The sequence below is a fragment of the Selaginella moellendorffii genome, unplaced genomic scaffold, assembly GCF_000143415.4.
Source record: "Selaginella moellendorffii unplaced genomic scaffold, v1.0 SELMOscaffold_30, whole genome shotgun sequence".
Lineage (NCBI taxonomy): Eukaryota > Viridiplantae > Streptophyta > Lycopodiopsida > Selaginellales > Selaginellaceae > Selaginella > Selaginella moellendorffii.
Genome location: NW_003314291.1, coordinates 533,648 through 552,972, shown reverse-complemented (window position 1 = coordinate 552,972; position 19,325 = coordinate 533,648). Strand labels below are relative to the sequence as shown.

Genomic DNA, 19,325 nt, shown 5'->3' with positions numbered 1-19,325 from the left:
CGTGCATTGGATCGATCTAAAGGCTTCTCTTTTTAAAATGAAGAGATGGGCGACGACGTATGTGCGTCCAAGTCCAAGAGCTCGCCCAGCTCCTTCGCAGCTGTGGCGCTGCCAAGGATCTGGCCAATGCCCAACACGCCCATGCTCGATTGCTCGACAGCCCACTGCGCGGCAGCACCTATCTCGGGAATCTGGCGGTGGAAATGTATGGGAAGTGTGGATCACTGGACGACGCGGTCAAGGCCTTTCGATCGATCCACGCGCCCAATGCCTTTTCGTGGAACATACTGATGAGCGCGTTTGTGACCAACGGTAGAGTTGACGAGGCCAGGCGGGTGTTTGAGAAAAACCCAGTGAAGAATCTTGTCAGCTGGAATGTTGCTATTGCAGCAATTGCCGCAGGTGGGGATCTGGAGGAGGCGCGGCGATTGTTTGATGGGATGCCTTTCTACAGTCTCGTGTCATGGACGACGATGATCACTGCGTATACGGATTGCGGAATGGTTGACGAAACGAAAAAGTTGTTTCTTGCGCTGGAGCACAGAGACGTCATCTGCTGGAACGTAATGCTTTTGTGCTATGCCCAGAACTGGCATCTGGAGGAAGCCATTGCCCTCTTCAATGAGATGCCAGAGCGAGATGTTTCGTCGTATACAACGATGATATCAGTTTTTTCATCAAGAAATGATTTAGTAAATGCGAAGGATCTGTTTGATTCTATGCCGTTACGAACTGTAGCCGCTTGGAACTCTATGATTGCGGCACATGCCGAGAATTGGCAAATGGAAAAGGTGGCCATTGTTTTCTTTGAGATGCCCGAGTGGGACTGCTTCTCGTGGAACAGCCTCCTGGGCGCAATTGCGGAGTCTGGGAGGATCGAAGATGCAATCGTGATGTTTCAGAGAATCCCTTTCAGAGACACAGTTTCATGGAACCTGATGATCGCAGCAATGGGTTCTCGCGGCCATATCCACGAGGTGCAAGCTCTCTTCGCCATGATGCCACAGAGAAACGCTGTCTCCTGGAGCACGATGATCGGAGCTTATGCGCAGCAGGGACTGGCCGTGGACGCAAAGATCGTGTTTGATTCCATGGAGTCTCACGACACGGTCGCGTGGAACTCACTTCTTGCGGCCTACCTCGCGAGCGATCGAGTGGGCGATGCTAGAAAAGTGTTTGATTCCATGCCTGATCGAGACGCGGTGTCATGGACGTCGATGATCTCCGCCCATGCCATGCGGGGCCAGATGCGCGAGGCGAGAGCGCTCTTTGATTCCATGCCGCGGTGGGATGTGGCGGCGTGGAACGCGATCATCTCCGGCTACGCGAGGAGCGGCGATCTCGATGAGGCGCAGCTCCTCTTTGGTCGGATGCCCCATCGCAACGCCGTGACGATCAATGCCATGGTCGCAGCGCTCGCGTTTGGTGGCAGGATCGAGCAAGCCAAGCTTCTCTTTGATCGATTCGCATCGCCCAACTCTGCAATCTCCATGCTCGAGGCTTACGCCCAGTCCGGGAGGATCGAGGAAGCCAGGGCGCTGTTTGATCGCTTGAGCCCGGAGGATCGGGACTCTAGCGCGGTCAGAGCAATCATCAATGCGTATGCCCGGATCGTGGATGTCGCAGAGGCGTGGCGGATCTTCTCCCAAATCACCCATCCCAATGCAGCGAGCTACAACGCTATGATCGCAGCATTGGCCTCGAATGGGCATTTGCGCGAGGCAAAGATCCTCCTCTCCAGGGCGCGAGAGAGCAACGCAGTGTCCTGGAACACCATCTTCACGAGCTACATCCAATTCGGCCATCTTGGCGCCGCAATCGCGATCTTCCGCGCCATGCCAGATCCAAATCTAGTCTCGTGGACAGCGGCAATCACTGGCCTCGCCCACAATCCCGGATCGCATCGATCAGCACTGGATCTCTTCTGCGAGCTCCAGCAGGAGGGCTGGAACCCCAGCGAGATCTGCTACACGGCCGTGCTAGCGGCTTGCAGCTACCAAGGCTCGATCGAGGAGATCCAGTGCTGCTTTCGATCCATGCGCGAGGACTACGATCTGACGGCGTCGCCGGAGCATTACTGCGCGGTGGTGGATTGCTTGGGCCGAGCGGGGCATCTGGATCGCGCGCTGGATCTTGTGGAGTGCTTGCCTTTCGCGCCCAAGTTTGTGGGTGCCTGGACGAGCTTGCTGGGCGCGTGTAGCCTCCATGGTCGTGATCCAGAGCTCGCGGCGATAGCGGCAGAGAGGATTCGAGCGCTCAAGCGCGACAGCACGGCATCATACATTCTTCTTTCAAACACATATCATCAATCATTTGGTTGAAAAGGTGGTAGGGTTCGGGAATTCGGCGATGGAGAGCAAGAAGCGCAACGCGGAGGAGGATGAGCATCCGGGATCCAAGAGGAAGCAGGTAATGATTCTGATAGCGCATGCATGCAGGAGCCTGGTGATGCGATTTTTGAAGAAGATGCAGCGCGTTTATCTTCGCTATGCCTGGAATACACGGAAGAAGAAGAAAATTTCTTTGTTTTGTGCTGGCTACTGAGCTATGCATCACTATAGCGTATGTGTGATGTCTTTGATGCTTTAGAATTGGGTCCGCCTCTGACACTGTAATCGATCGCGGCAACCGATGTGGGAGGCGTACAACTGGGTGTTGACGGTAATGTCTTTAGTTTATGTTGTGCTGCACTGACGTTCATTCAAGGCCATTGTAGGTGCGAAGAAGTTTTGCGCTTGAATGCTCACATGGAGCTTAAAGACTTAGGTACCTGTTGTCTACTTTTCTCCTCAAGGAAAAATCACTTTCTGCTTCGCAGTGGAGTATCCAAAGCGGTACGAGCTGAACATGTGGTTCGGCGAATACAATACGTCGTTTATTCGCACTGGATTGGCGCTGCAAGGTAATCAGGAAGTCTGCTGGCTGCTGACTGGTGTTGACTAGCGCAGGTTTTGTTGACCAAGCTGCAGCAAGCTTCTTCACTGCCAGGGACGACGAATATGATCCGTCTCGCGCAAGGTCTCGTTGAGGGTCCTTACAACAGGCGCCATGGCTCGCCTCTTCACCCTGTGCACATACACGAGTGGTTGCTTTTTCCGCAAAAGATTTTTCAGGATGGCGTTCAAGTTGAGGACCATGAGATGGTCATTCCGCCTCTGAATGTGACTGTGACTTCGCATTCGATACTTGTTCTGACAAGTTTGTTCTGAGCAGCTGATCCTGGACGTGCTTGAGGGCATACACAGATTCCTGTTTTCTGTGACATACTGTTTTCTCTCACCCTTCTTCAGCTGTGTAGAGCTCTGTTTCAAACGGCCTTGAGTAAGAGCGGGTTTGTTCCTTGCTCTTTTTTCTTGTTCTCTTCTCTTTTCTTATTTCGTGTGTGCTGCAGTTGTTCCTGCAGATCCTGCCATGAAATTCTAGTCTAACTGCTGCGGCAGGACTTTTATATCTGCTGATAGGTTGTCTTTCGATCTGGATTGCACGACGGTAATGCTTTAGATCTGCTCTTTCTTGGAGTGGGTGTTGGTTATGTTTATGTTATTACAGGTAGGCTTTATATGATGATCCTCTTGAAGATGGCCAGAAGTGAGTGCAGAGTTTTAAAGCTGGATGCTTAGCATTGTGTTATTCTTTGCAGAAGAGCCACAATACTTTTTGGACGAGCATGAGAAAACGTGTGCCATGAAGTGGCTGGCGAACAAACACACCTCTAGGTAATGTGTCCGACTACGAACTGGCTGCTGGAGCGATCAAAACGGGCTTACTGCTCAAGGGCTTTAAGTATGGTGTTCCTCTTCAGAGATTTTCACCATTTGGAGTAGTCTTGACTTTGATATTTTGTTATTTGGACAGTAAATAAATTTTTTTTTCGCTCCAAAACTCCACACTGATCTCCTGGCATGAACTTCTTAAGGGTTCGAGAATTGAGAAGCGCAACGCGGAGGAGTTGCAGCACCCCAAGAGGAGGAAGGTTTTGGAGCCCCTTGCTATTTCTAAGGTTGGCAACACTTTGTACGTGCACTTTTATCATTTTTTTTACAAAAAGATAAAGATATGATAGAATGTTGGTGGAACTATGACAAAATCTTGATCTAATGTTTAAAATGTACCTTTCAGTTCATACAAATATTGGAGAGAAGCACATATGGAGAAGAAATGTCTGGATTAAGCTTCACTATCTTCTCAGCAGCCCGTGCAGCTCTTTTCTCGTCCAAGTGAACGTTACAAGATCCAAGGAGGCTCCCCCAGGCCACATCGTCTGCAGCAAATGGCATGGAATGGATAAGCTCCTCGGACTCGTACAGGAGTCCCGATCTTCCAAGCAAGTCAGCCACAAACAAATAGTGGGCTTTGAGCGGAGCAAGGCAGTGGTCCGCCGCCATCGCCAGGAAGTAGTATCGAGCGGCAACGAGCACGCCAATGTGGCTGCAAGCGAGCAGCACATTCAAGAAGGAGAATTCGTTTGGATTGACCCCGTCAAGGCACATAAGCTCGAGAGCGCGGAAGGATTCGCCATGGTCTTGTTGCGCAAGCGCTGCCAGCATCGCGTTCCAAGCCAGAATGTCTCGGTCTGGCATGAGGTCGAACACCTCTTGAGCAGCTTGCAATTCCCCGCAATGGGCATTTGCTGTCAGTAAAAGCGTCCAAGCGACGAGATCCCACGAAGGCATCTTTCCAAAAACATCTCTCGCTTCAGGAAGACCTAAGTTGTGAACGAAACCCGCAAGAATAGCTGACCAAGAGCTCGAATCCCTCACATCCATCTCTCGAAACAGGTGGTCGGCATTGTCAATATGCCGGTTTTGTGCAAACACGGTAAGCATAGCGGTTTTGGACACGACGTCGTGCCGCGGCATAGCGTCGTAAATCTCTTTGGACTTTTCAGCTTCACCTCGGATTCCGAGTGCGGTGACCAGCGGCGTCCATGAAACGGAATTCGGATCAGGCACAGACCTGAGCAGCTCCTCCGCCTGCAGCAAATACCCCGTCTCAGCATATGCAGTAGCCATCGCATTCACGGCCACCGCGTTCCACTTGGGCATTCTTGAAAACATCGCAAAAGCCTCTAGGACGCAGCCCTCCTGGCCATAGCCCGAGATCATCGCCACCCACGCAATAGCGTCCCTTTCGGCAATGGCATCAAACACAACCTTCGCCCGGTGTAGCTGGCCGTGCCGAGCATACGCTCGAAGCAAAGTCGTCCACGATACCACACTCCACTCGGGCATCTGGTGAAACATCTCCTCGGCTTCCCGGAGCCGCGAGTTCCATGCGTAGGCTCGAAACATCGCGTTCCAACTCACGATACTCCACTCCGGCATCCTCTCAAACAACGCGATCGCGTCTTGGATGTCCCCATAGTCGGCATAGGCCGTCAGCATGGCGCTCCACGAGATCACACTCAGCTCGGGCATCTGATCAAACAAGCTCTTCGCCTCGCGCAAATGCCCTTTTTGGGCATATGCTTGAAACGCCGAAACCCACGACACCGCGTTCCTGGCAGGGATCCGGGAGAAGAAAATCCACACGTCCGGAAGAGCTCCATGCTGCCCGAATCCAGCGATCATCGCATTCCAAGTAACATCATTCCTCTCGAGCATAGAATCAAAATGCCGCTGTGCATCCACCAAATGGCCATTCTGGGCATATGCACTGATCATGATGCTGTGCGAGAAAACGTTTGGAGCATCTATGTCATCGAAGGCAAGGCGAGCATCGCGGGCGCTGCCACACTTCCCATACATCTGGACGGCGAGATTGGCGATGAATCGGCTGCGCGAGTGGTCGCTGGCGAGAACTCGCGCGTGGAGCCGGCGGGCCTCTGCTAGATCGCCCATATCCCCACAGGCGCGCAGGAGATTCTCCCAGTAGACGCGGCATTCCTCCAATCCCTGTCGCAAGATTGGGCTGCTTCTCATCGAGAGTCATGATCCAAGTGGCATTTGTCAGGTTCTCTCCAAAGATGGAATTATAAGTCTTCGATGACCTAGTCTCCATTGACCAAGTCTCCTCCATTGACTATCTTCTTTAAATTCGCCCCATCGCAAGCAAAGAGACCAAGCGAAAAAGATGGCTGCTACTCAACAAGGGGAGTGGAAACTCGACATCAATGGTACGTTTGTAGCGTTGGAATTTTAGCTACAATGTCAATGTGGTGGTGGTTTTAGTTCTCGATGGGAAAAATTTGAAGAACACCGAATGGATTGGCAAGCAAGATCCTTTCGTGGAATTGGTGTATGGATCCAACAAGTTTAGAACCAGAGTTCTCCGGCGTGAGTTCTTCTTGTGCTTGATGAGAAAATTCGAGCTGATGATGGAAGCGTATCACTGTGGCAGATGGTGGCGTGAATCCTGTGTTTAACAAGAAGTTCGTGGCGTTAGTGATCGCGGGGTGCCAGGAGATCAGTGTGGAGGTTCGGAACGACCACTCGCTCTACGATAACCTCATTGGCCGCGGCACAGTTCTTCTCGACAAAGTCTTGGCATGCGGCTACGATGATCGCTGCTGGCCGCTGCAAACAAAGAAGGGAGAGTATGGATCAGAAAGAGAGAACTTATCTTTGCTCACTTACTTAGAAGCGGGTACTTTGCAGGGACGCGGGTGCGCTGAGGCTGATCTTGCACACCAGGAAAGTGGCTCGACGTTCTCCCTCTGCACAAACAGAGCATCAATCCAAGGTCGCATTGATTGGAAGTGCCCTGAAGAAATTAGTGAAAGGCAAAAACAAAGCGAGCGAAAACAAAGGAGAAGGAGAGGAAGGAGAAGGAGAAGAGGAGGAAGAGGAGGAGGAAGACGAGGAGGAGGAAGACGAGGACGATGACGACGATGACGACGAGATTGAGTTTGACTTCTAATTAAAAGTATTAAGGAAACAAATGGATAAGTACAATACCTGGCCTTGCGATCGAACTAAAGTTTGGCAGCGGGCCGAACAAGGTCACGCTCTTCAGTTCCTGCTAGGACACCTTGGTTTCAACAAAAGCCGCAACAAAGAAGGGATTACCTGATGCATAAATACATTGCATATGCGCCTTGAGCTTCAGCGATTTGTAGACAAGGTATAAGCGGCTGCATAAAGAACATTTGCTAGAAACAAAAAGAAAAGAAAAGAAAAACTACTCGCCTTTGATTTTTGGCAAATCCCTGGCTGCCCCGCCTCCTTTGTCGCAATGAAAATCTGGGATGTGACCACTTCTGGTGAATCCGAAGGATGCCTTGGACTGTTTCACGTGCTGTTGCTGCTCGTAACTTTGGCCTCATTCATATGATCTCGCTCTCTTTTCCTCTGCCAAAGCAGCCACTCGAGCCGGGCCCAACCAACAGCAGCACATGGAGCCACCATCCCCTGCACACAAAAGGTGATAAATTAGAGCCCAGCTGTTGCTAAATGCAATGCAACCGGCAAGAGACTTTAGCACAAAAACTACATGCCAGGGCCAGCAGAGAGATTGAAATAAAAACTAAAGTGCCGAAAAAGTACCGTCTGAGATTGACCCCTGCGTGTAGTGTTGTGCGGGTGTAGCAGTTTTTATGGGGAGTCCCGTGACGAAAGTTGTCGTCCTGCACAAGCGTATCAGTTTACATTCCTTTGGCAGCTCTCTACCTGGAAAATGTTAACGAATGGCTCCGTCCAGTGGATGGAGATTCTCGACAGAATACACGGCGTCGATCGCGTAGCTTGTGGACGTGGTTAAATTATTCCTAGGCCAGAACCTGTGCAATCATTTTGCCAAGGAAAACAAAAAATAATCAGTGAGATTCAGACCATACTTCACATAAAGTACGTACCTCTAAACTTGAAGCCATATTTTATCTCCGGTCCCATCTTTCCGCAAGCATTCTCCTGTTGATTACCAGCTCTATTTCACCTTCTACGAGCTCTAGAAACACGGGCTAGCAAGTAGGACCTGCGTCGCTGGAAGTAAAAAAAAAAGAGAGAGAGAGAGAAGAAAACCACCAACATCACACTCAGTGGACAGTGATGCTTCAAGGGTCAGCCATAGCCATTAAGAAAAGGACGACATTACTCTGGTCTCAAAAGATGTTGTCATTTCTGGTGTTTCAAAGCTATGGTACAATAGAAGTTGTAAGAGTAACAGTCAGCCGACTACCACATCCTGAAAGGAAAAAAAAAATAAAGAACACTACACTTGAAAACTTAGCTGAAAGTGCTCGAAATCACGATCTTACGCTTTGTTGTGAGCCTCCCAGAGGGTTGGAAAATGAGAACCCAGAATACTACGCGCGCCGCATCGTTCAAGGGAAGAAGAAGAAGAAGAAGAAGAGAGCTTTAGCCTGTCACCGCTTCTCGTAGTTTCCAGACTGGAGCGAACCATCCCTGAGTAGACGAATGCTCAGACTGTTGTACCGTCCTCTCGAGTAATGTCTCGAAGCCTTCCGCCAGTCGGTTCCAGTCCGCATCATCGACGCAAACTCCTCATAGCTTATCTTGCCATCCTTGTCCAGATCAACCTCCTGGAGGATGTCGTCGATCATCTCCGTCTCGCTGGCCCCACGATCATCGTACAGAGCTTCTCGAAGCTCCTCCTTCTCAATGAATCCGCTCTCGTCCTTGTCCAGCCGGTTGAAAGCCTTCCGCAGGTACTCATCATTGTCCATCCTCTGTATGTGGATCATCATGGCCACGAACTCTTGGTAGTCAAGCGTCCCCTTGTTATTCACGTCCGCCGCTTCCATCAGCAGCTTCGCCTCGCTCTCCGCCAGCTGCGAGCCAATCTTCGCCAGGCCAACCTTGAGCTCGTCGTACGTGATGCTGCCCTCATTCTTCTGGTCCATCACCTTGAACATGTCCTTGTAGCTCTCGACCTCGTCACCCGACAGAAGCTCCGTGATCATCTGCAGGGCCTTCCTCTTGAGCTTGTTCATCGCTGAAAACTGCTTCAGCCTGTTCCTCACGACGTCCCCCAGTGGAACGTTCGACGCCTTCTTCGCGTTTTGCAGCCACGGGTGATCGAGGACCTGCTGAGCCGTGTAGCGTTGCTTTGGATCCGGCATCAACATGTTTTGCACGAGCGACTTCGCGTTCTCAGATATCTTTGGCCACGGGTCCCGCTTGAACTCGATCTGGCCGCGAAGAATAGCCTGCGCCACACCCTGCTCCGACTCGGCCCAAAATGGTGGGACTCCCGACAGCAGAATGTAAAGGATCACACCCGCGCTCCACACATCGATCTCCGGCCCATAGTTCCGCTTGAGAACTTCGGGTGCCATGTAGTATGGGCTCCCCACAATCTCCGAGAACCTCTCTCCCGGCCTGAAGAAGACGGACAACCCGAAGTCGATCGCTTTCAGTGGCGAGTTCTCCTTCTTGTTCGCGAAGAGGAAGTTCTCCGGCTTGAGATCCCTGTGCATGACGCCGTGCTTGTGGCAGACTTGCACGACCTCCACGATGGTCCTCGTGATCCCGGCAGCCGCCCTCTCGCTGTAGTGGCCGCGTGCAATGATCCTGTCGAACAGCTCCCCTCCCTCGCAGAGCTCCATCACCAGGTGGACAGCATTGCCATCCTCGAAAACATCCTTGAGCGCCACCACATTGGGATGCCGCGGCAAGTGGTGCATGATCTGGACCTCCCTCCTCACGTCGTCGATGTCCACTGCCGTCCGGAGCTTGGATTTGGAGATGGACTTGCAAGCTAGATCCTCCTGGCTCTCCTTGCCCGTGCACAGATAGGTGATGCCAAATTCTCCGCGGCCCAATTCCTTGCCGAGAACGTACTTCTCGTTGATGTCCACTCCCTGCTGGACGGACATTCCCGGCGCATGCTCCTTCATTATCACCTTGGGCGGCCCGGTCCCCTTGAATCCATCCTGAGCAAAAGGATTGGGCTTTCGCTCCTTCCTCTTGATACCTGGCGTCGCGCAGCAGTTCCCCATTGCCGCTGGAGATCCACAGATCACCGGATGCTCAAAAGCCTCTCGGATCTGTGCCTAAAGCCCCGGCGAAAAGACTCGTGCGATGCGACTCGCAGATCGCGCCGCCCGGCTCCCGGAGCAGATCTGCGCAAGCTATATCAGAATGTAGCCAGATTTCGAGCGAAGAAGCTATCGATCTACCTCAAGGCGCTTACCGGCCAGCGAGCCCCTCGTGGAATCTAGCCAAACCCCAGCAGCCAGCTCCCGATGCCGATATTTCACGCTGCCGACCGTCGAGAGATGAAATCCGGGCAAATCACGAATCACGAATCCCGCGGAGCGATAGAGAGGCGCCGCCGGCGCTCGCGCAGCGCCATGCTCCTCCGGCCCCCGGGAAAACCCTAGCTAGCACGCCGCAAAACCCTAGCGGCATCCACAACGAAGCCGAGCTACCTCGCGAGAGGAGTGAAAAGAATGAGTGAATCGAGTGAAATGAACGGCCTGGCATTTAGGGACAGTGTCCTTAGAGCGTAAGCCAGAGTCCTCCGGGGGTCAAAGAAACGTTGCTTTTTGGCCGCCTACGTGTCACGAAGCTCAGCCGTGGGATATTCGCGCCGGCATATTCTCACGTTTGAAAGTTCCCTGTGGGCAAGTTGGTTTGGATGGAGGTTTTCTTCCGTACACACTACCTATTGACAGCATTGTACGGTCAGGTTCCTATGTTCTTTGCTAAACTTAAAGACTTTAGAAAGCAAGTGTTCTTCGCGAACCTTGATCGCATGAGAGAACAAACGCGCAAACGCGCAAACGCGCACTCTCTCGATTTCTTTTTTACATTCCTCGAGTGAGACCAGTTTACACACCACCATCACCAAACAGTTATATAGTATATAGGTATGTCATCTTCGTCGTGGTCTCTTTTCTTTCTTTCTTTCTTCTTTTCCGCGGTCCAAAGTCTTTACCCTGCGTCCCACCCAGTCAGTGTTGATGTTGTTGATGGATTTATTTAGAGACCTTGACAATGTGTCGCGATTGTAGAGCTTCCCTCACGTCACCGGTGAGCTCCTGATAAAAAAAAATATAAGAAAAACTTCCATCCCTTCCTGCATTTTCTCTCCGGACTTTGTTAAGCTCACTCGACCTTCGCCTGGATCGTTTTTGTCAAAAATCTGCTTGCTGCTCGCTCTGGCGACCGTCCCAGCACCGAAAGTTAATCTTCCCTACTCGTACATATCCCGCTGCTTCGCGGTCCCAAAAAACACGAGCTCGTTGTACACTGGTCATCCATTTTCGGCTGCTATCGGCTACTCGATTGCTCTGGAGACGATGCTGCCGGGATCCGTGGCTTGGCCTCGATCTGGAGCTTGCATCCAGCACTGACCCGGCCTGGAGCTCCTAGTCTTGAGACCACGCTATCATCCCTGACCTTGCTACTCGAAGATTTAGTGGAGTCCCGTTTGTCGTCAAGACCACCTTTCAAGTTACCAGGTTGTTGATCAGTTGTTCTACCAATCTGTGGTTTCCCCTCGACTGATATCCTGTTGATTCCATCGACCTCTTGCTTTCCCAATTCGGACTGGCCACCACTGTCTTGTCTGAGCTTTTTGTGTATAGAAAAGTCGCCTAGATGAGGCCTCCGCTTAGCATGAGGCCAGTGTTCCGATCCATCACTCTTTCGAGGACGGCTTTTCCCATTGCTAGGGACAAGGGAATCGTCATCTTCATCGTCATAGTCAACCAAGCAGAATGGTCTGTAGGGACAAATTAGCAAGAGAAAAATCTTCCAAAGAGATGAACGACTAACCTGAATGGCGCATCCTCTACTGCATTGCCATTGACTGTGATAGTCTGAGACGTTTGTGCGCTGTCCTCTTCGTCATCACTGAGCAAGTCGGAAGTTAAAAACCAGTGCCTATAAAGTAAAGCAGCACGTACCTATCCTCGTTGAAATAATCTTCTTCAGCCTTATCAAGTGCACGTTCGTCTTTCCTTTTCCTTAGACTGGGAAGCGGGCCAATAAAGCGGTCGGAACTAGTTTCTATTCCACTAGGTCCGGCAGGAGCTTCTCGATTAGACGTAGTAGAATCATCCATATACTGCTAAGTAAAACATTAAAGAATGCGAAAAAAAAAAACACTCAAACTCTGCTCACCTGGTCATATTTCACCTTCAGTTGCTTAACAGTATCAACATAGTCGACGCATTCCAGCTTTTTGCCGTAGTTTTCAACAATATGTATGAGAAGATCCTTCAAATTCGACTGTAACAAAAGAAATTAAGCTTCGTAAAAAGTATAGCAAAGATTTACCTTCCGGATAAAATCAAGCAACTCCAATACAGCTGAGTTAAGAAGGTTATATCGGTTTCCGTTAGCTAAAAACGCCTGAATAACAGGCTCAAAAAGATTATTCTTAATAAGGTACCGAGCATAAAAGTTATCCTGTAATAATGGCGTTAGTACCGAACCACATCGCACAAAACCATCACCTTAAGCCCCACACAAGTTCGGAGGAACCTCACAGCCGCGACGACAAGGACTTTTTCCTTCCTTCGAACAAGGCGCAAGACCTTCTCTACAACGTTGTTCCGCATCACGTAATACCTGCAAACAGTCTCTTAGCTTGATTAAATGAAAGTAGCACTTACTTCATCCTGTATCCATGATGCAGTACGCAAAAGCACATCAATTCACAAATGTTGCCGAGCACCTCGCCAGATGCTTGTGTTTTCTCTACCGTAGGGACTCGCTTCGAATGTTCCGTAACCACCTTTGTCGGACAGGAAGAAGTTAACACTTCAACAAGCTGATCTATGTATTTTTCATAGAACATCTCCAAGTACGCAATCTTTTCGGTTGGCTGCTGCTTTCCAACTCCAAAAATCAATAAAAAATGCAAAAACACTAAAATTGACCTCATACCTGTTCTGATGGTTCAGAGTCCAAGAGCATTCTCATTATTTCGAGAATTTGTGCTTGCAACCCTCCTTCAGAGGAGTTCAACAGACCCTTGACCTGGACAAGAACCATCTTAGTATCTATTGAAAACAAGATTTGCAAATACCAGAAGACCAAAAAGAACGTGACCCTCTTGCTGCACAAGAAAAGTACGTAGCAAAGCAGCATCATGATTGAGAATTACAATCAGGATATCGCTCCTGCAAGACAAAAAAGATAAACGAGGATTCTCAAAAATTCGAGTGACTTACCCACTTACACGCAGATTTAAATCTTCACTTTGAAGAGCCATTGTAACAACTTCAAAAATGCCTTTCTCAACAAGGGAGCTGTAAAGCGACGATCAAAGTCCAACATCAAACTAATGTGTTCATACCCGAAAAGTTCCGAGCGGTGAAGAGAAAGAAGATTTTTGCTAAGGTTGCAAAACTCGTGCAGGAAGTATATCTGGAAGAAACAGTCTAAGCATAAATTCAATTAATCAACGAAATAAAAACTTACCAAATCGTTTCGAACATTTTGAGAGATGTCAGGGGATCGAAGTTTTGCAAATAGATCACTTACAAATGTTTTATCAGAATGGAGAGCAGAGACCACCTAAAATGTAGAGTTAATAGCAGGCCGTGTCACACAATGCAAATAAAAATTACCGCTTTGTTGTTCGCTAACATCATCGAATTCATATTGGCAAACGTTTGGTCATCCAAGACACGAGGTAAAATAACATCCTGCAAACATGGAGTAGTCAGAACAGATACTACAGTCAGAGTAAGAGTATGAACCTTTACGTAGCCGATTCTATAGGTTTGGTGAATCTTCGACACAATGGCTACGTCATGTATGGGTACAGCCTACATTTAAAATAATAAGAAGCTTCAAAACCAACGTACACAATTACCTCCTTAAAGACAACTTGAGTTTTTAAGAAACCCCGATGATCTTGTTGAGAGGAAAGTTCAGGATCGTCTAATATCCAAAAGATCAGAAACAGGAGAATGAAACCTTCGGTCTTACATTCTAATGCGCCCACCACGTCCATGACGTGTTCATCGCTAAAAATAGTGTCGAACACATTCTTGTCGTTCAAAGAAACTGAAAATGAAAGGAACATCACAACTAGGCAACCACAATTTGAAACCTTACTCATTCCCTTGACTATCCGGAAGATCATGTGAAGGTTTTCAACGTTTTCCAAGTCCTCGCAAAGCCTGAACAGCTCCATCAGTTTCGGGATATAACTTTGCTGATTAACACATATTCGAGCATGAGAACTTGCCTCAAGAAAACTTAGACGAGTTAACAACTTACTTCTTTCATTATTAGCGAAGCTACGCGGTCTTTGTCGGGGGGTGCAACTTCCGCGATCGTCTGAAGGGATGAAAACATGTCAAATATGCCACCAAGAATAACCTTTACCTTCACAATCTGCGGAAGCGAGGATAGCTCAACGCCGGGTAATTGTTGAATTTCACTGCTACCACTATCGTGGAGCACATCATCTGTGGCACAGTGTATCAGTATAGTTCTGTAAAGAACTATGTTCCAAAATGATACCATCGTCTTGAGATGTACCAGAATGTTCCAATTCGTCACTTGTAACACGGGCCCCGTTTTCCAAAGCTGAGTAAAGGAAGGTATCAGAGAAGGAACATTACTGTTTACAAGTGTACCTCCAACGTTGGTATAATGAACGACAGACCTTCGAACATTACAAATTTGCTCCCTGCAGCTCAAACTTTCAGAAGAATCCCACCACGCACACAATCCATACCAGATAAACCCACACCCCATGGCCTCTTGGAAGCTCAGAGCCAGATCTGTGGCAATCTCGGGATCCGTCCATGAAATAATCGTTTCTAGAGAGCACCAAAAGCATCAGTATAAATCCGCAAAGAGCAAGAGCGCAGTAGAACCTGCCTTCCTGCCGCCTATAGATATCGTCCGCCGAGATCCGATGAACTAGAAGCGTGTTGTTGTCTTCCTCGTCAATAACAACCATGCCCAAAGCATCTGATCTCTGCAGAAACGAAAGCAAAACATATGAGACAAAGTTGCGAGCAAGCTGGCACAAACCTCAAGGTACTCGACCGAGACATGGCCCGTTCCTTTGTCATCCCACCTTCCTTCATCGTTCAAGCGGTATACCTTTACACGCTGAACCGCAAGCAGATGCAAACTCTTATACCAATCGCGAAAAAAAAGGGGGAGAAAAATTCAGTATCAGTTAGCTGCAAGCTACTGCTAAATCGCTACTTCTACCAAAGGAGAAGGAGGAACAAAAAAATAAATCCTTGCGGGAACAATGAGACTCACCTGAAGGTAGTTCAAGTCGAGTTGAGTGGCGGCTTCGTTATTACTCTGAGAGGAAGACATGACCTTGGAACCAAGCGCGCGCGCGCTACTCACAGCTCCATCCATTCCGCCATTGGAGTAACCCTAGGCCCACTTCCCAGAAAACCCTATCCTGCCGGCTTCCGCTGCTGCTGCTCCACCTAAAACCCTAGAAATTCCCCCTCGCAGCTCACACCATTCTCGGCAGGGAAGGACTAGCAGCGCCACGCTACCTGCGAGCACGCCCGCGCGACAGCGCGCCGAGAATCCCCGTCCGCCATAGCCTCGCACCTTGGCGCCCTAGACGCGTGCGCGAGTCCAAACCCAAACAAGACAACACTACTCAAAAACACACACACTTTTTTATATTTCACCCTGGGGACATTTCTACCATGGGAATTATAGAACTTAAAACCATGGTACATTTTGTCAAAAAAGGGACATTGATTGCGAAGTTCCTGGCATCCAAAAGTTCGCGATTTCAAGCGCCATTGTCTCCTCTTTTTCTGGGAAAGAATATCCTGTTTAGTCCCCCTTTTGCCACAGGGATTTTCCACACACGAAAAGCGTCAGTGCCGCGCACAGCATCACGAGGGGAGTGCCAATTACACACCCGTTCTGTACGAGATTCACCAAAGTCTACAGGAAAAATACGAAGAGAGAAAGCAATTTTTACTTCTCGATTGTTAGAAATTTTATGGAAGAACTTTACCAGCGAGGAAGCCACGGCGTGCATAGCGGGGACGAAGAATCGGAGGCCACTGTTGTGGTCTTCGTAGCCTTTGAAAAATATAACCATTGAAAATGTGTGGATCAATAGAAATCCGAGTGAGATGAGAGCTGTTCTAACAAAAAACAGACACCAGTTAAAAAGCAAAAACCTTGAGAAAAAAAGACCAAACTTTACTTACAAATCACTAGAAAAAATGGCATTTGAGGACACGAGCGAAGGTAAAATGTCCCGGGTCCAAACGCCGGTGTAAGCAGGCTCAAGCAAAACATGATCGAGTGAGCCAAACCATGGCCAAAGCCCAGAGCTGCAACCATCAAGAGATTCAGACTGCGAAAATTAAATCGATTGCCTCTAACTATGATACGGAAAAACAAGTTTTTTCAAGCTTACCAATGGCGATCTCGATCTTTTCACTGGGTCTAAGAGGAGGCTTCGAGATCCTGACCGCAACACCATTTAGAGAAGACTCCACTTTCCTGATCAACACTTATTTCCACCTCCGAAAAAACAAAGAAAGAGCTCTCTTACTTGAAAGTTCGCCAGAAGTGAACTCTAAGAAACTCCTGAAGAGCCACTGACGAAGCTAGGAGTGGCAAACAAATCCAATCGGAAGAACCCAAAGGAAGAAATCCCCTCCAAACGATCGCAAGCGCGACGAGAGATGCGAGCCATACCAGCGTGCTGAAAAAAAGCACCAAGGAAAATCAATGCGATGTATCAACTTATCAAGACCATACCTTGCAAGGAGCGTAAGAATAAGAAGGGGCTTGGACACGATAGAGAGGAAGAAGAGACTAAACCCCGGCCCAAGCGCGATCAGTGTGTACCCCACACCGCTAGCTACTGTCATCACCTCAAACCCTAGAAATTTACTCTAGAACTTCCCCCCATCTTCTAAAAACTTTGATTTTTTTTCGAGCTCTTCATCTGTTCTTCGATTTTTTTCGATCTTCTTCTCTGTTCTCTGTCCGCCAAGACGAACAAGCTAGATGAGTATATCAAAGAGATTTCTAGAGAAGCGTAAAGAATTTAAGTTTATAACTTACAGATTGTCCCACCGAGTACATGAGAATGCAACACTCTGGGAGTTTGCAAAAGACCGTCAAGGAGTCCTGGGAAATAGAATAAGGTGCAAACCACGTCACAAACCATGCATGCTAAGTAGCCATAGAGCTATATGCTGCTGCTAAAATCAAAGAAAGAGAGAGGCACTCCACGCACATTTGGAAAGAGTACAAACGATGACTGCTCATCCCATCTTCGTGATGATCCGACTCTCTCAGAAACGCAAGCTTGTCTGTGCAAAACACACACACACGCGCGCGCGCGATTAGGATCATGTTCTCGTCCACTTTGGATCTTACCACCAATGACTTCTACGGACGTCGCGGGGTGAAAGATCTCTCGACCTCTCCCTTATACGCTCGCGAGAAGGAGACCTTGATCTGTAGAACCAAAACTTAGCACAAGAAAGCAAACGAGAACTTACCTCCTGCGACCACGCTCCCTCATGTATCCTCTATCTCTATCTCTTTCTCTTTCTCTGTCACGGTAAGATCTCTCCCTGCGTTCTCTGCGATCATTTTCTCTCTCGTCGGGCTCCTTGCTTGCCAGAGCCCGTTCTCGAGCCCTGCTCCACAAGCACACACGGTTAAGCTCAGCCTCGAGACGCCAAAACTACACTCCTACTTTTCTTCTGCAAGTTTCCGCGCCTTTTCTTTTTCCTCCTGCAGTTAAAGTTGAAAGGCCGAGCTACTAGCAATCATCCGGAAGATTACCCGAAGTTCGCCGAGCTTTTCGCGGATGCGCATGTATCCGAGGTGAAGCTTTCCACCAAAATGATCAGCGAGCCGTCGATCACTGCATGACATGAAATGAGATTTTGACAAGAATACCACATCAAACTACAGTACCTGTCGTAGATGCTAAGATATGCTCCACATATATCACAAACACGTAGCTTCTGATCAGTCTGTAAACTATCACGGATTAGCATAACCACACAAGTTAGGAGTATCAATATACGAACAGCTCGTGCGTCCTGTTGAAGCACCTTGTTTGGGTCCGGAGCCATATCATACCTCGAGACAAGCTGTGCGGCACATCAGATTCTTAGCCTGACACTTATTACAAATATTCTCGCAAGTGGTACCTTTTTCAACGCTTCTGCCTCTTCCAGGGCCTTTTGCGCTTCATCCACCAAGCCTTGCTCACCTAGATCGCATCAAAACCAGTGAGGAAAACACAACAATCTCTAAACGAAATATATTTACCCAACACTTCTGCCTTGTTCAGCTTCTCCTTGATCATATCCTGGGTCCTTGCATCGGGAGGAAAAGGCATATATGGAAGAGGAGCCAGTGGAGGCGCATTTCCTTGCAAAAGTAAAGCTCTGTCCTTGTTGAACGCTTCTAGAAGAGATAGAGCCTGAGAATAAAAACAATGACATTCAAAAGGAAAACAAAATTTTGAAAGAAGGAAGAAAGCATACTTGTCTGTCTGCTCTCGTGGATCTAAGCGCCTCCACTTCTCCCATCACTCTGATTTTATCATCGGTTTTCCCCTCCAGCTCTAAAATGGAAGAAAAATGTTAGCTAGCATCCCCAGGATCATCAACTCTCACCTAGATTTTCGGCGATTCTAAGCTTCTCTTTGATCTGTCTTGTGTATTCGAGTGCTTCCGAGGACTGCGAAAGTGATTAGCGAAGATGAAACTCTGAAACCAACAAAGACGATCAACGCTCACCCTGGTCACCTCCGACACTGCAATAGCAGTAGCAGCATTCACATCATCCTCTTCTATTCGCTTCAAAGCACGCTGGATCTTCCTGTCACACTCCAAAACGTGTTTCTCCAAGCATTCTTCCAGCTCTCTATTATAACACTGCTTGGTCTGCTCGTTATACCTGAGAACACATCGTAATGAGGAAAAAACGAGAGAGAAAAAATTAATCTACTCACTCTTTTCGCAGTTGCAAGGAATGGATCTTTGGGCAGACGCCTAAATCCATTCTCTGTGGAAAACCAGATGCAATAACATCTAGCGCTGTGGATTCTAATCGATGATTACCGTGAGCTGGAAGAGATCGTGAGGACAGAGGCCAGCAAGGTAGAGGCGACAGACATCCCGATCGGAGAACTTGCGCTGCACTTCCTGGACATCGCCGTTGCGATTGGCGCCCATGAGGGCGTCCAGCTGCTTCCGGAAGGAATCCATTGTCGAGCCCTAAAACATAAACAAAGTTCAAGGCAATCTATTTAAATTAATGAGTCTCAATGAATCTAAAATGAATTAATATTTAGAAAAAAATATTTAATCCATTATCTCATATTACTTATAAATTTTTTGAATATTTTCGGATATTTTAAATCATGCAATTTTCATTGACTAGAGTTTAGCCTTCAGGGAATGAAAAACAAACTAAACT

General features: G+C 48.5%; 6 protein-coding genes and 2 long non-coding RNA genes across 25 annotated transcripts; 1 reads left to right on the top strand and 7 right to left on the bottom strand.

Moving 5' to 3' along the window:
- Nucleotides 1-37: 37 nt before the first annotated feature.
- Nucleotides 38-3,448, top strand: LOC9646557 (pentatricopeptide repeat-containing protein At4g02750). 3 transcript variants are annotated; one of them, XM_024681219.1, is made up of 2 exons: nucleotides 38-2,661; nucleotides 2,717-3,448. In XM_024681219.1, exon 1 carries the CDS (start codon nucleotides 60-62, stop codon nucleotides 2,319-2,321), a length of 2,262 nt encoding a protein of 753 aa, XP_024536987.1. In that variant the 5' UTR covers nucleotides 38-59; the 3' UTR covers nucleotides 2,322-2,661; nucleotides 2,717-3,448. The 3 variants fall into 3 exon arrangements, with proteins under 3 accessions (XP_024536987.1, XP_024536986.1, XP_024536985.1); XM_024681218.1 differs by having other exon boundaries at nucleotides 38-2,766; nucleotides 2,819-3,448; XM_024681217.1 differs by having other exon boundaries at nucleotides 38-2,902; nucleotides 2,949-3,448.
- A 667-nt stretch (nucleotides 3,449-4,115) lies between these two features.
- On the bottom strand, nucleotides 4,116-5,921 carry LOC9648818 (pentatricopeptide repeat-containing protein At4g02750). The gene has a single exon (XM_002976207.2). It carries the CDS (start codon nucleotides 5,919-5,921, stop codon nucleotides 4,116-4,118), a length of 1,806 nt encoding a protein of 601 aa, XP_002976253.2.
- A 452-nt stretch (nucleotides 5,922-6,373) lies between these two features.
- LOC112348528 lies at nucleotides 6,374-7,117 on the bottom strand. Its single transcript, XR_002993076.1, has 4 exons — nucleotides 7,008-7,117; nucleotides 6,897-6,957; nucleotides 6,576-6,655; nucleotides 6,374-6,515 (listed from the first exon to the last, which is right to left on the bottom strand). It is a non-coding gene; the product is annotated as an uncharacterized LOC112348528 (long non-coding RNA).
- Nucleotides 7,118-7,128: 11 nt separating this feature from the next.
- Nucleotides 7,129-7,766, bottom strand: LOC112348529. Its single transcript, XR_002993077.1, has 3 exons — nucleotides 7,608-7,766; nucleotides 7,485-7,564; nucleotides 7,129-7,349 (listed from the first exon to the last, which is right to left on the bottom strand). It is a non-coding gene; the product is annotated as an uncharacterized LOC112348529 (long non-coding RNA).
- A 267-nt stretch (nucleotides 7,767-8,033) lies between these two features.
- Nucleotides 8,034-10,379, bottom strand: LOC9646555 (calcium-dependent protein kinase 16). Of its 6 annotated transcripts, none has more exons than XR_002993075.1 (3): nucleotides 10,093-10,379; nucleotides 8,195-10,021; nucleotides 8,034-8,148 (listed from the first exon to the last, which is right to left on the bottom strand). XR_002993075.1 is itself a non-coding variant. In XM_024681220.1 (2 exons), the coding sequence occupies exon 2, from the start codon at nucleotides 9,896-9,898 to the stop codon at nucleotides 8,303-8,305; it is 1,596 nt and encodes a 531-aa protein (XP_024536988.1). In that variant the 5' UTR covers nucleotides 9,899-10,021; nucleotides 10,093-10,379; the 3' UTR covers nucleotides 8,034-8,302. The 6 variants fall into 6 exon arrangements, 1 of the variants encoding a protein (XP_024536988.1); XR_002993073.1 differs by having other exon boundaries at nucleotides 8,034-8,121; nucleotides 8,195-10,030; nucleotides 10,079-10,378; XR_002993072.1 differs by having other exon boundaries at nucleotides 8,034-8,121; nucleotides 10,079-10,378.
- A 241-nt stretch (nucleotides 10,380-10,620) lies between these two features.
- On the bottom strand, nucleotides 10,621-15,478 carry LOC9646554 (serine/threonine-protein phosphatase 4 regulatory subunit 3A). 9 transcript variants are annotated; one of them, XR_002993087.1, is made up of 26 exons: nucleotides 15,147-15,477; nucleotides 14,907-15,011; nucleotides 14,751-14,850; nucleotides 14,504-14,689; nucleotides 14,388-14,453; nucleotides 14,250-14,332; nucleotides 14,142-14,201; nucleotides 13,977-14,076; nucleotides 13,848-13,925; nucleotides 13,732-13,799; nucleotides 13,616-13,684; nucleotides 13,484-13,561; nucleotides 13,335-13,430; nucleotides 13,210-13,280; nucleotides 13,085-13,162; nucleotides 12,940-13,033; nucleotides 12,798-12,890; nucleotides 12,524-12,738; nucleotides 12,365-12,479; nucleotides 12,186-12,317; nucleotides 12,030-12,137; nucleotides 11,813-11,973; nucleotides 11,682-11,759; nucleotides 11,000-11,628; nucleotides 10,892-10,942; nucleotides 10,621-10,840 (listed from the first exon to the last, which is right to left on the bottom strand). XR_002993087.1 is itself a non-coding variant. In XM_024681233.1 (25 exons), exons 1-25 carry the CDS (start codon nucleotides 15,249-15,251, stop codon nucleotides 11,175-11,177), a joined length of 2,742 nt encoding a protein of 913 aa, XP_024537001.1. In that variant the 5' UTR covers nucleotides 15,252-15,477; the 3' UTR covers nucleotides 10,625-11,174. The 9 variants fall into 9 exon arrangements, 6 of the variants coding, with proteins under 6 accessions (XP_024537003.1, XP_024537001.1, XP_024537000.1 ...); XR_002993086.1 differs by having other exon boundaries at nucleotides 10,892-11,628; XR_002993085.1 differs by having other exon boundaries at nucleotides 10,625-10,942.
- A 29-nt stretch (nucleotides 15,479-15,507) lies between these two features.
- LOC9646553 (gamma-secretase subunit APH1-like) lies at nucleotides 15,508-16,790 on the bottom strand. The gene is made up of 6 exons (XM_002976204.2): nucleotides 16,635-16,790; nucleotides 16,426-16,578; nucleotides 16,288-16,373; nucleotides 16,076-16,201; nucleotides 15,877-16,004; nucleotides 15,508-15,803 (listed from the first exon to the last, which is right to left on the bottom strand). Exons 1-6 carry the CDS (start codon nucleotides 16,745-16,747, stop codon nucleotides 15,690-15,692), a joined length of 720 nt encoding a protein of 239 aa, XP_002976250.1. The 5' UTR covers nucleotides 16,748-16,790; the 3' UTR covers nucleotides 15,508-15,689.
- Nucleotides 16,791-16,904: 114 nt separating this feature from the next.
- On the bottom strand, nucleotides 16,905-19,117 carry LOC9648817 (U1 snRNP-associated protein usp106). 3 transcript variants are annotated; one of them, XR_002993088.1, is made up of 15 exons: nucleotides 18,968-19,117; nucleotides 18,859-18,911; nucleotides 18,644-18,803; nucleotides 18,521-18,584; nucleotides 18,389-18,468; nucleotides 18,171-18,324; nucleotides 18,050-18,111; nucleotides 17,927-17,989; nucleotides 17,811-17,869; nucleotides 17,676-17,757; nucleotides 17,587-17,624; nucleotides 17,387-17,527; nucleotides 17,262-17,342; nucleotides 17,119-17,194; nucleotides 16,905-17,009 (listed from the first exon to the last, which is right to left on the bottom strand). XR_002993088.1 is itself a non-coding variant. In XM_024681236.1 (14 exons), coding segments are annotated over exons 1-14 (1,185 nt in total). In that variant the 5' UTR covers nucleotides 19,115-19,117; the 3' UTR covers nucleotides 16,915-17,193. The 3 variants fall into 3 exon arrangements, 1 of the variants encoding a protein (XP_024537004.1); XM_024681236.1 differs by having other exon boundaries at nucleotides 16,915-17,194; XR_002993089.1 differs by lacking the exons at nucleotides 16,905-17,009; nucleotides 17,119-17,194; nucleotides 17,587-17,624.
- Between the last annotated feature and the right edge of the window lie 208 nt (nucleotides 19,118-19,325).